We start from the raw sequence: 12,739 nt of genomic DNA, 5'->3' as shown, positions 1-12,739 counted from the left end.
CAAGTGGCTAATGCCCACATCCTACGCACATCTAGAAGTGAGTCTATCTGAGAACACGTTGCAGATATTTCCAAAGTGTCAAACCACACAGGCGCCCCCGGTACACAGACGATGAGGCCCACTGCGACCGTTACAGAGAGACACGCAGAGGTTGAGCTGTGGCTTCTTACATTCACATGAGAGAAGCTGACATGCATTTACCACAAGTCGTATTTCTCAGTCCGAGTCCAACACCAGACCGCAGACTGCGCTGCTCAACAGGGTTTCAGCTCTAATGGGCAATGGAGACAGCAGACCACACGAAAACAGACTGACGGTCTGCAAACACTGTTGCGTCATTCTTTTACACACGAATATACAGGCCACTGGTAGTAAATATATTTACAGTTTATTTTGAAGTATTCAATTGTCTTCTTCGTTGGGTTGATCATGGAGATTTGCCGTGTTTCTCTTTTAAGAACCAGAAGCAAAGGATTGCAGAGAGAAAAACCTCGAGCCCCAACACACACAGCTCCAGCACCTCCATCTGTCAGAAGCACACACATGATCACGTGTACATTAGTTTTATATGAGCTAATATATGGAATACCTATTGTTAAATAAGCAGTTTGCAGTGTGTTTAACGGTGTCCTGTTCTCCACACGGTCTTACCCTGCAAACTTGATCATTATCTGAACTCCAGTAAGCCAGGTCCACACTGATCAGACAAGCTGAAACTACAGCTACAACAATACAGCCGCCGTTGACCACGAGGGACACCTGGAACATTAGCCATACGTTATTATCTTTTTTTATTAATTAACTAATTGTTTTAAGTCTTTTCTTGGCCTTGGATTGAGTTGTACTTACAGGTAGTAATACTGGATATTTGAACAACAGGTTGGAAACAACTCCAGCAATGATGCACTGCAGAGGACAAGGATGCACACTCACTATATGGAAGACAAGTTCACATTTGAACATTTATTTTAACAAATTCTAGAGGACCTTATCGTTGAACTATTAGTTTATTCAATGTTAGCAATTTGAGCAGAGACTTACAAGGACTCCGGTCAGGTGGGAAAGTCTGAACAGCGTGACAAAGGATTGTTGCATCTCCTGGGTTACTGCGAAACATATTCCCACTCCAACACTGAGGAGACCGCTCACCACCTGCAGAGACTGACGGAGGCACAGAGACACTTCATGGCATCCTCTGTGTTCCTGTGTACATGCATCCTAATTGCTTATTTTTTGTACCATTTTATACAGAAAGAAATTAGAATATTGTTGCCCAAATCAGATGTATTTTAATCCAAATCTTGATAATAGAAAAGCATACAACACAACAGGGATTTTACCTTTAAGAATATTGTGCACATATTCATCGAATTACAAAGACAGGATTTTGTGAGCTTGTAAAACACCACAAAACCCTCAACCAAGCATTTCCTGTAGTTGCTGTCCAAAGCTGCACAATGTGTACATTCATCATGGGCTTCCTCCTTCACCACACCTCTAATGCTTGTGTGATATCGCGATTAACTGTCTTGTAAATATGTCGAGATGTGAAATCACAAAGTGACAAGGGGGAATGAGTCAAATGTTGTGATCAATAATGTCTGGACTAAGTCTTTGCAGTCTATGAGCTGGCGGTGTTGTACAATCACTCTATTGCACTCAATTGGGGTTTGAGATCCCCTTTTTTTTGTCTTTAAAATGTTTATGATCCCTGAATGTGTAATACGTTTGTTTGAATGGAGAGGATTCAGAAGATAAGACATAGAAAGCTAATACATTGCAAATGATTATACCAAACAACAATAATTCATAACAAATCCTTAATAGTCTTGATCCTGAGAAGAATGCAAAGTATTTGCAAAGTAGATTATTATAATACAGCTCCTTTTTTTCTATGCTTTTACACAATATGTTTGCAATCTCTGAAGAAATGAACTCACACACAATATAAAAGGCTGAAACTGAAACTGATTGATGCGCAGACTGACAGCAGCTCAGGTGGACCGTGTTGTCCATGTCTCAGGGTTGGTAGTTCGATCCCCGCCTGCCTCTGATGAAGCAGCTCCATTAGTAATGTGAATGTGTGTGTTCAGGTTTGCATTGTTCAGGAACAAGACTGAAGGAGTTATACTGACTTATTGTTGTTTGGTACAATCATTTGAGATATATCTTGAATAGAGTCTCTCTTCTAGACTCTATTCTATGAAACCCTTTGAGCTTCCTGTTGGCACACGGCATCCCGAGCAGTTGTGTCGCTCACCCCCAACACAGCAGGCTGTTTCTGCAGCAGGTCATGCAGCGGCCCTTTGTGGTCTGGCATGAGCTCTGAAGCCTGGTAATGCCAGATCATCGGCGGCTCCCTCGGAGGCTCCCTTGGCGCGGCTCTGCGTGGCGCCTGACCAACTCCATGGATGTCCATGTCGACATTGGCACAGGCCATGATGTGTGTCTGACCTAGAGGGATGATGGGTTGTCGTGTATCACATGTGTTCTGTAAATTGTGATGTGAATCCTGTGACCAGAGAGGTGGAAACACAAATGCAATGCCAGACAACAGTCCTGTAGTACGTTGTGAAAATGTAATTGCTGCTGACATTCACGTTTTTGAAAGCCTTGGTGTTTTGTTGTTAAATGACTTTTTTTTAAAAATATATTTTATGTAAATGAGACTAATGCAATATAATAGATTAATTTCCCTATATCATTACAAAAGTACAGCTTTGAAAAGAATCATGGAACTAAATAAACTCCTAAACAATTAAATAACTCATGTTAATAAAATCGAAACATATTAAACTAGAACGGGCACTCGGTAGAGCGCATACCTTCGCATATCACAAGATTGGGCATTGAATTATGAACATTCTGGCATTAGTTGCATGCCAATTGGATACAAATTGACCGTGCTATGGTAAAAAGAAGATTTGGACCTTTTCATGACCTTGACCTTGCCCCGATTGATCCCAAAATCTAATCAAATGGTCCCCGGATAATAACCAATCATCCCACCAAATTTCATGCGATTCAAGTAGATGTTGACCTTTTCATGACCTTGACCTTTGACCCGATCGTTCCCAAAATCTAAGCAAATGGTCCCCGGATAATAACCAATCATCCCACCAAATTTCATGTGATTCGGTTTAATACTTTTTGTGTTATGCGAGTAACACGCATATAAATAAATAAATACACTGCGATCAAAACATAACCTTCCGCATTTTCAATGCGAAGGTAATACGGTCGTGTGTATTTCAGGGCTTTTGCAGCTCCCAGCAGTCTAATTCTCATTTACTCACAGATACATACAAAAGTTTATTTCTTATATGACACAATTAGCATTCACAGAAAATGGTGAATCCACATACACACATGCATTAATTTAGTTGTGTGGTCATTTAGATTCTATTTTGTAAATATGTACAACATTTTTTTTTTCAGTATAATTTCAATATCTTACCTTGTTTGGCTTGAGAATTACCTTTTTCACACTCTGTATTCCCCTCAAATAAGTATCTCACTCTTGAGTGATTTTCACTTCCCTGCAAATACTTAGAAAGATGAGGTGATGTCATTACTTCCTCACTCTCCCAGTGTTCTCTAGAATATCTTCACATTAAACCCTCAGCGCCATAAGTGATATTTCTAATTGGAAAAAGACACTTTTCTTGATATTTATAAAAACTAAATAAGTTAAAATCTCTTCTTGGCAGATTTAAATGTTACCAACTCAATCTGCACGAAAGGACGTATGTGTCTTTGTGTGTGCGTGAGAGAGAAAGAGAAGTGTGTGTTGGTGTATGTGTGTGGGGGGTTGAAGAGGCAAAGACAATTGACAATAGCTTTGGCAGGTCATTTCCTTGTCAAGCTCATTTTGACAAAGCAGATAATTTTAGGTCTGAATCAAGATTGGAGTCTTAACAGCAGATCTCCACAGTGAGATAAAAAAACTGCTTTAACATTCTTTGTTTCAGTCGCGCTTACAGGAGAATGAAGAAGACATTTGCATGTGATGAATCAATGATCATCACCATTCCAATCGGGAGTCTGAAAGACGCTGGAGAAGGTCAACTGATGCCGGAAAAGTTTCAGTGTGTGTACAAAGATTCCTACAAGGTCTTTGCTATCAAAGGGAAACCTAAACCTCTTGGAGTAAGTTGAATGTTTCTCACACAAGAAGAGTCATTGTCATAGAATATGTCAAAGCTTCATATTTGTATTTCTGTCTTCGACTTGCAGCGTTGTAATGCAGTGTTCTTCTCTTTTTTTATGAGGCAGCCCAAGCCATCGCTGGTGTGTTCATTCTCGTGCTCGGCCTGATTTTTTCGGCGGCAGAAGAGTTCCACTTACTCTACACTCTGCCCAGTGCTCTGGTAAATACAGACTAATAATTTAAACAACTCCCACACATACAGGACTGTCTCAGAAAATTAGAATATTGTGATGAAGTTCTTTATTTTCTGTAATGCAATTAAAAAAACAAAAATGTCATGCATTCTGGATTCATTACAAATCAACTGAAATATTGCAAGCCTTTTATTCTGATTTATTGCTGATTATGGCTTACAGCTTAAGAAAACTCAAATATCCTATCTCTAAATATTAGAATATCATGAAAAAGTATACTAGTAGGGTATTAAACAAATCACTTGAATTGTCTAATTAACTCGAAACACCTGCAAGGGTTTCCTGAGCCTTGACAAACACTCAGCTGTTATAAATCTTTTTTTTACTTGGTCTGAGGAAATATTAAAATTTTATGAGATAGGATTTTAGAGTTTTCTTAAGCTGTAAGCCATAATCAGCAATATTAAAAGAATAAAAGGCTTGCAATATTTCAGTTGATTTGTAATGAATCCAGAATGCATGACATTTTTGTTTTTTTAATTGCATTACAGAAAATAAAGAACTTTATCACAATATTCTAATTTTCTGAGACAGTCCTGTATATTTCTACTCCGGATAACTATATGAAAGTATAATCAGAAACTAATTCTATAGACATTCCCATTTATTTGTAACGATATTATTTAACAGGGAACTGTATAAATATGTGTCTGTTCTTCTCCTTTGGCTTCTGTCATATTTAAATTTCCCTGCATGGGATCAACAACATTTATCTTGTCTTGTATTCGTTTTATTCTTCACAATATTCACTATTATCTTAAATAATGTGCATATTTGATCAATATCTTAGTTTGTGGTCTGTGGCATCCTGTCCTATGCAGCTGGACAGTTTCCAAACATGCACGTGGTAAGTACAACATTACCTTTTTGTTCACAAGTGAAAAATTATGAACAATTAGTGAAAAAATAATTATATGTCCTGAATGGATAGTATTATTCTGGAGACAGTAATATTTGTTTGCCAAAACTCATATATTTTAAATATGAAATAAAGCGTTGGAGAATGCCTTAAAACATTGATTACTAGCGTTTGTAAGGCAGAATAACTAAAACACTGTGACAAAGTAAAAAAGGACTTAGTACGTAGTGAAGTTTCAATTATTGTTGTTATCCAGATAGACTCTATTCTTTGTAAACTTAAAAAATAATAATAATTGTTACTAAATATTTCAAGAATGTTGTTCTTGTGAAATCTTAAAGACACAACATCCTGATCCGGTTCTGTTTTTTGAACCTAATGATTTTCAGTCATGCCCGCTATCTCCATGCCTCTTTCACCATGCAGACCAAGCTGTCCTTCTCTCTGAACATCGCCAGCCTCTTCTGGTCCATTGCAGCAGTCGGTTTATGCTTCATCAAAGGTCATGATTCGCCAACGGAGAGCTCGAACAAGGTATCAAGAAAACAGCATTTACCCCCTCTCACATAACCTCTGTGGCTTTCTGAAGCACAAAGCAACGTGTATTTATTCCACCTCTGTCTCAACTTTTAAAGATCCATGAAGGAATCAAGGGACTGATTGTGACTCTGCTGGTTGTTGAAAAGTTAATCGCCCTTTCCTTGATCTACTGGTTGAGTAAAGCTGTGTGCAGACAACATTTCAATACTTTGGTATGTCATTTTTACAAACATAGCAACTGCATAAACTGTAAGAGGAATGTGATCAATCATAACTAATTGTACTCATTCTTTATCTGCAGCCCATCATACTGCTGAAACATGGAGACTGAGGCTGAATGAAGCTCAACCAACGAGCAACCACTTATGTATGGTACATTAAATCCTATATTCTATTAAAAGTGTAAGAGTCAGTCATGTCAAATACCCCTCAATATACAACATACACACATGTGAAATTATCTTTTGTTTTCCTTTCAGAAGTAGCTAAACAATGTGAATTAGCCAGCTTTTAGATGTAGGTTACCAATGTGTGTACATCTCCCCTTTGAATTGCTTTGTTTAATCATTTTAGGACAAAAGAACCAGCAATGACAAAAAGAGGTAATGGTGTTTGTGATCTCCACATTTAATGTTTGTCTCAACTCCTGGAAGTTTGGCTAATATTCTCAAACTTCTTCAATTGTAACCAGTGTTGTTCTCTGTGAATCACTTTGTAACTTTGTTTTTAGCAAATAAAGATGCATATTTAGTTTGTTTAAGTCTTCTTTGTCTTCTTGTGAACCGACTACACGGGCTCCTACTTTGGAGAATTACAGATATAATACAACAATTAACTGGTTTTAAGATTAACAAATTATGCAAATAATCCCCAAATAGTGTATTTACATTTGGTATCAGAAAAATAATGTAACACATTTTGTTGTGATGCATTTGTTACAAACTACAAATGAAATGTTCCACGTATTCATAGCATAGCCTCCAATAGCCAAGTGGATAAAATAGTGCGAGCATATCCCAGAGAGAACAAGATAGTTCTTACTCTCTGTTTTATAACCCACAAATAAATTATTGCCATGCTAATTTTAGGTTGTGAGACAATTCTGCAGATAATTAAAAATAAATGGCACTAGAAGTACGATCCATAACCTAATCCTCTACTGCCGGTATGGCTATTGGTACTCTAGTACAAAACATGCTTTTTATAACTTTATTGTTCATCATTCTGTTTGTGTAAGGTGACCAATATGCTCAATTTAAATTGTGGAGATTATGTGTAAAATCTCTTTTCAAATTCCTTTGCACTAGTTTCCTAAACCAACACAATTAACATGGCGGTGAATCTCAAGACAACTCGTGTCCATGTCGGTCGCTGCTGCTCGACAGCGACGCCTGCTGGGCGCGGACGGTATTTGCTGGGTTTCGGTGACATGTGAAGCCCGGAGCGGCCACGTGGGGGCGACACATACACACACGATTAAGTGGAAAGTAAATTCACCTTTCACTGCAGCATGTCATCAAGGAAACACATTAATTTGACCTTCAAATAACTATACTGTAGTAACCAAATCCTACCATTTTTTGTTGAAAATCGAGCCAGGCCGTCACAGCCTAAGACAATAAAGTGATTCAACGTGAGCATAATTGGAAACACAGATTTGCACTTCAGTGGCACTTAAATAGCTCTTACTTATGGTACTTTAGTAGTTCGACTATGTTGAGGAAATGTTACTTCCTGTATTCTTGTTGTTCTTAGTTTGTACTCTAGGTTGAAATGCACTTATTGTAAGTCGCTTTGGATAAAAGCGTCTGCTAAATGACATGTAATGTAAAGAAAGACAACCTCTGTACTTTGTCACGCTTTAAAGTCCTTGCACGGAGGTCACGCTAAAAACAAACAGCACGTGATGAAGCGTGAACTCTCTCTCTCTCTATCTCTATCTATCTCTCTCTCTCCCAACATGTAACACCAATCATAACCAGTGTCTTTCCCACTTTGAACCCTCTGCTCCTGCCTGTTAGAGTCTCATTTGCACGCCACTCGCTCGCCATGTAATCGTGCATATTTATTTTGCATTCGTGAATATTCCTGTTGTCGTCGTGCACGTGTATCGTGTCGTCGTGCACAGGAAAGGAGTCTGTGCTGGACCTAACACTAGTGTCAATTAACATTGCGGCAGTGTGTGATTGGAAAGCATATCATGAGGGAACTATAGGCAGTGATCACTACCCGATATTTTGTAAAATAAATATTCGTATGTCAGTAGTGGAAGAAGCCAGGGGTGAAAAATGGGTCTTTGGGAAGGCCAACTGGAAGAGATTTAAGGAAAAGAGTGATGGGCATCTGAGTAAGATTAATGGTGATATGCCTATAGAAAGCCTAAATGATATGATCGTAGAAGGCATTAGGGCAGCTGCTCTAGAGTCCATCCCAAAAAGTAAAGGAAAAGCAAGTAGAAAAGCAGTACCATGGTGGACCAATACTTGTAAAGAGGCGGTTAGAAATAGAAACAGGGCATTCAAGTTAATGAAAAGAACCCATAACTATCAGTATATGATACAGTTCAAGAAAGCTCAGGCATTAGTGAGAAAGACAATAAGGCAGGCAAAGAGGACATACTGGAGGAAGTTTTGTGAGACAGTTGGAAATACAACACCAGTAGGAGAAATATGGGAATGATTAGAAAGATGGGAGGGACAGAAGAGAGTGGAGTTATCCTGTACTAAAAGATGGAGAAGAGGTAGCGGTGACTAATAAAGAGAAAGCTGTTATGTTGGCTAGTACATTTGTAAAGATACACAGCAATAATAATCTGTCTGAGGAAGGGAAGCGAACTAGAGAGGAAACAAGATGTACACATAGGGAGGCCTTGAGGAAGAAGGAGGATACTGAAGATGAACTAAGTGTACCATTTACAATAGGGGAGCTAACAAGAGCAGTTGCTAAAGCTGGAATGACTGCCCCAGGAAATGATGACATATGTTACATTATGGTAAAACAATTAAGTGGAGAGGGCTGAATAAATTGTTAACATTGTATAATAAAGTGTGGGAGGAAGGTAGCATACCAGCAAGGTGGAAGGAGGCTGTGATTGTCCCTATAAGGAAGCCAGGGAAGATGCCAGTAACCCATCAAATTATAGGCCAATTGCGCTAACGTCGAATATATGCAAACTTATGGAACGGATGGTAAATGAGAGATTAATGTACTATGTAGAGAAACATCGGATACTAGTAGGGTGCCAGAGTGGATTTAGGAAAGGTAGGGGAACCTTGGATTCAATCCTATGTTTAGAAGATGAGGTAAGAAAGGCACAGGTTAACAAAGAAACTGTGGCAGCAGTGTTTTTTGATGTAGAAAAGGCGTATGATATGCTATGGAGGGAAGGGCTATTGATTAAAATGCATTCCATAGGAATTGGGGGGAAACTGTTTAATTGGGTTAGGGAATTTCTAGATAAAAGAACTATCCAGGTAAAAGTAGGGACTGAAAGATCAAGAACATTTGAGGTAGAAAATGGGACGCCACAAGGGAGTGTGGTAAGTCCTATTTTATTTTGCATTGCAATAAATGACATCTTTGGAAAGGTCTCACCAGATGTGGGAAGGTCACTATTTGCAGATGATGGGGCTCTATGGAAAAAGGTAGAAACTTGGAACATATTGTTAAAAAATTGCAAGAAGGGATAAAGCAAGTTGAACTGTGGGGGAAGAAATGGGGATTCAGATTTTCAGCAGAAAAAACGAAAGTAATGCTCTTTACCAGACGGAGAACCAGGGGAAACTGTCAGCTGAAGCTGTATGGGAGCAATTTAGAAATAGTAGAGACGTTTCGTTTCTTAGGAGTACACTTTGACAGCAGATTAACATGGAAGGACCACATTAAAAACGTTAGCGATAAGTGTAAAAAAGTAATTAATGTATTGAGATGTCTGGTAGGGTTGGACTGGGGAGCAGAGGTTGCATCTCTACTGCACATGTACAAAGCTCTAATTAAATCCAGATTAGATTATGGTTGTGTAGCATATGGGTCAGCTTCAGAAACCGCACTTAAGCAGCTAGATGTTATCCAGGCCAGGGCCTTGAGAATCTGTATAGGGGCAGTAAGAACATCACCTGTGTGCGCCATCCAAGTAGAGACCGGAGAAATGCCACTGGGTCTTCGCAGAAAGCAACTGCTGGGTAATTATTGGGTAAATTTGAGAGGTCATGAGGGTAGTCATCCAACTAAAAAAGTACTGCAGGCATGTTGGGAAAGGCACAAAGTGCCAAAGACGAGTTTTGGCTGGATAGGAGAAGCAGCAGCAAGAAGCCTAGGAGTCTCTGAGATAGAGTTTATCCCTACTGTCATTTGGCCAATAACTCCTGTGTGGTTGCTGAAGGAACCAGAGGTAGACATGGAGTTGCTGCAGATTAAGGTAAAACAAAAGAATCCTGATCTAGTGAGTGAGTTCTATGAGTACACAGCTGGAAAATACGTAGAGCATGTGCAGGTTTTCACTGATGGATCTAAAGATCCAGTTCAATTCAATTCAATTCAGTTTATTTGTATAGCCCAATTTCACAAATTACAAATTTGTCTCGGAGTGCTTTACAATCTGTACACATAGACATCCCTGCCCCAAAACCTCACATCGGACCAGGAAAAACTCCCAAATAACCCTTCAGGGGGAAAAAAAGGAAAGAAACCTGGAGGAGAGCAACAGAGGAGGATCCCTCTCCTAGGATGGACAGATGCAATAGATGTAATGTGTACAGAAGGACAGATTTAGAGTTAAAATACATTCAATGAATATGACAGAGTGTATGAATAGTTCATAGTAGGCATATTCCACGATGGAGACCTCCACGATCCATCAGGCAGATGGCGGTGGGGAGGAGGGGAGTCTCAACAGGACAGTGGCGTAGTCATGAGCAGGAATTCCACGACCCAGGCGATCCATCAGGCAGATATCATTATGCCTCCTCATCAGGGTCGATGACCCCATGAGACGAAGTCAAAAGGACTTCGGGAGAAAGCAGAGTTAGTAACGTGTGATTGAGAGATGAAAATTCATCCTTAAGGAGAGAAAAAGGAGATAGGTACTCAGTGCATCCTAAAACGTCCCCGGCAGCTATAAGCCTATAGCAGCATATCAAGGCTGGACCAGGGCAAACCTGATTCAGCCCTAACTATAAGCAAAGAGGAAGGTCTTAAGTCTACTCTTAAACGAGGTGACTGTGTCTGCCTCCGGACTGAAATTGGAAGCTGGTTCCATAAAGAGGAGCTTGATAACTAAAGGCTCTGGCTCCCATTCTACTTTTAAGACTCTAGGAACTACAAGTAGTCCATTTAGTTAGTGAGCTCTCTCTAGTGGGCAATATAGTGCGACAAGCTCCTTAAGATATGATGGAGCATCACCAATCAAGGCTTTGTAGGTTAAGAAGAATTTTAAAAGTGATTCTTGATTTTACTGGGAGCCAGTGCAGAGCAGCTAGTGCAGGAGTGATGTGATCTCTTTTCTTAGTTTTAGTGAGAACACGAGCTGCAGCATTCTGGATCAACTGGAGGGACCTAAGAGATTTATTAGAGCAGCCTGCTAATAAGGAGTTGCAGTAATCCAGTCTCAAGTAACGACGCGTGAACCAATTTTTCTGCATCTTTTGAGACAAGATGTGCCTGATTTTGAAATATTACGTAGATGAAAGAATGCAGTCCTTGAGATTTGCTTTACGTGGGAGTTAAAGGACAAGTCGATCAAAGATAACGCCAAGATTCTTTACAGTGGTGTTGGATGCCAGGGCAATGCCGTCTACAGAATCCACATCACCAGATAATTGATCTCTGAGGTGCTCAGGGCGATTAAAATTACTCGATTTTGTCTGAGTTTAACATCAAAGTTGCAGGTCATCCATGTTTTATGTCTTTAAGACATGCTTGAATTTTACAGAGTTGGTTGCTCTCCTCTGGTTTTATCGATAAATATAGTTGAGTGTCATCTGCATAACAATGAAAGTTTATGGAGTGTTTCCTGATAATATTGCCCAAAGGAAGCATGTATAAGGTAAATAAAATTGGTCCAAGCACAGAACCTTGTGGAACTCCGTGATTAACGTTGGTGGTTATCGTCATCGTTTACAAATACAAACTGAGATCGATCTGATAAATAGGATTTAAACCAAATTAGTGCCGTGCCTGAAATGCCAATCGACTGCTCCAGTCTCTGTAACAGGATGTCATGGTCAATGGTGTCGAATGCAGCACTAAGGTCTAACAAGACCAGGACAGAGAGAGTCCTTTATCTGCTGCCATTAAGAGGTCATTTGTAATTTTCACCAGTGCCGTCTCGGTGCTGTGGTGTTTTCTAAATCCTGATTGAAATTTCTCAAATAAACTATTATGATGTAAAAGTCGCACAACTGATTTGCGACCACTTTCTCAAGGATCTTGGAGAGGAAGGAGGTTAGAGATCGGTCTGTAGTTAGCCAACACCTCTGGATCCAGAGTGGGCTTCTTCAGGAGAGGTTTAATAACAGCCACCTTGAAGGGTGTGGTGCGTGGCCTGTTAGCAGAGACACATTGATAATATCTAATAGAGCCGCCAATTAAAGGCAAAACGTCTTTAAGCAGCCTCGTCGGGATGGGGTCCAAGAGACAGGTAGATTTGTTCAAGTAGAAACCGTTGAAAATAATTGGTCACGGTTGATAGGAGAAAATCCTCAAATATACACCAGGGCATACAGCGGTTTCCAAGGCCATTCCACTTGAGAACAGATTGGCACTGGTTATGGGCAAGAGATTATTAATCTTGTCCCTAATAGTTAAAATCTTTTCATTAAAGAAGTTCATAAAGTCATTACCACTAAGGTTTATAGGAATGCTCGGCTCCACAGAGCTGTGACTCTCTGTCAGCCTGGCTACAGTGCTGAAGAGAAACCTGGGGTTGTTTTATTTTTC

At 39.6% G+C, this 12,739-nt stretch overlaps 2 protein-coding genes across 2 annotated transcripts; one reads left to right on the top strand and one right to left on the bottom strand.

Moving 5' to 3' along the window:
- Positions 1-48: 48 nt before the first annotated feature.
- Positions 49-3,519, bottom strand: si:ch211-269k10.4 (uncharacterized protein LOC100150242 homolog). Its single transcript, XM_056444563.1, has 6 exons — positions 3,458-3,519; positions 2,261-2,454; positions 1,042-1,161; positions 850-906; positions 652-759; positions 49-526 (listed from the first exon to the last, which is right to left on the bottom strand). The coding sequence occupies exons 2-6, from the start codon at positions 2,438-2,440 to the stop codon at positions 428-430; spliced, it is 564 nt and encodes a 187-aa protein (XP_056300538.1). The 5' UTR covers positions 2,441-2,454; positions 3,458-3,519; the 3' UTR covers positions 49-427.
- A 369-nt stretch (positions 3,520-3,888) lies between these two features.
- On the top strand, positions 3,889-6,558 carry LOC130213125 (uncharacterized). The gene is made up of 6 exons (XM_056444572.1): positions 3,889-4,149; positions 4,272-4,370; positions 5,195-5,251; positions 5,690-5,797; positions 5,899-6,015; positions 6,105-6,558. The coding sequence occupies exons 1-6, from the start codon at positions 3,988-3,990 to the stop codon at positions 6,132-6,134; spliced, it is 573 nt and encodes a 190-aa protein (XP_056300547.1). The 5' UTR covers positions 3,889-3,987; the 3' UTR covers positions 6,135-6,558.
- Positions 6,559-12,739: the final 6,181 nt, after the last annotated feature.

This window comes from Pseudoliparis swirei, chromosome 22, assembly GCF_029220125.1.
Source record: "Pseudoliparis swirei isolate HS2019 ecotype Mariana Trench chromosome 22, NWPU_hadal_v1, whole genome shotgun sequence".
NCBI lineage: Eukaryota > Metazoa > Chordata > Actinopteri > Perciformes > Liparidae > Pseudoliparis > Pseudoliparis swirei.
The sequence above is the reverse complement of the archived record's forward strand: the minus strand, read 5'-3'. Positions and strand labels throughout refer to the sequence as shown.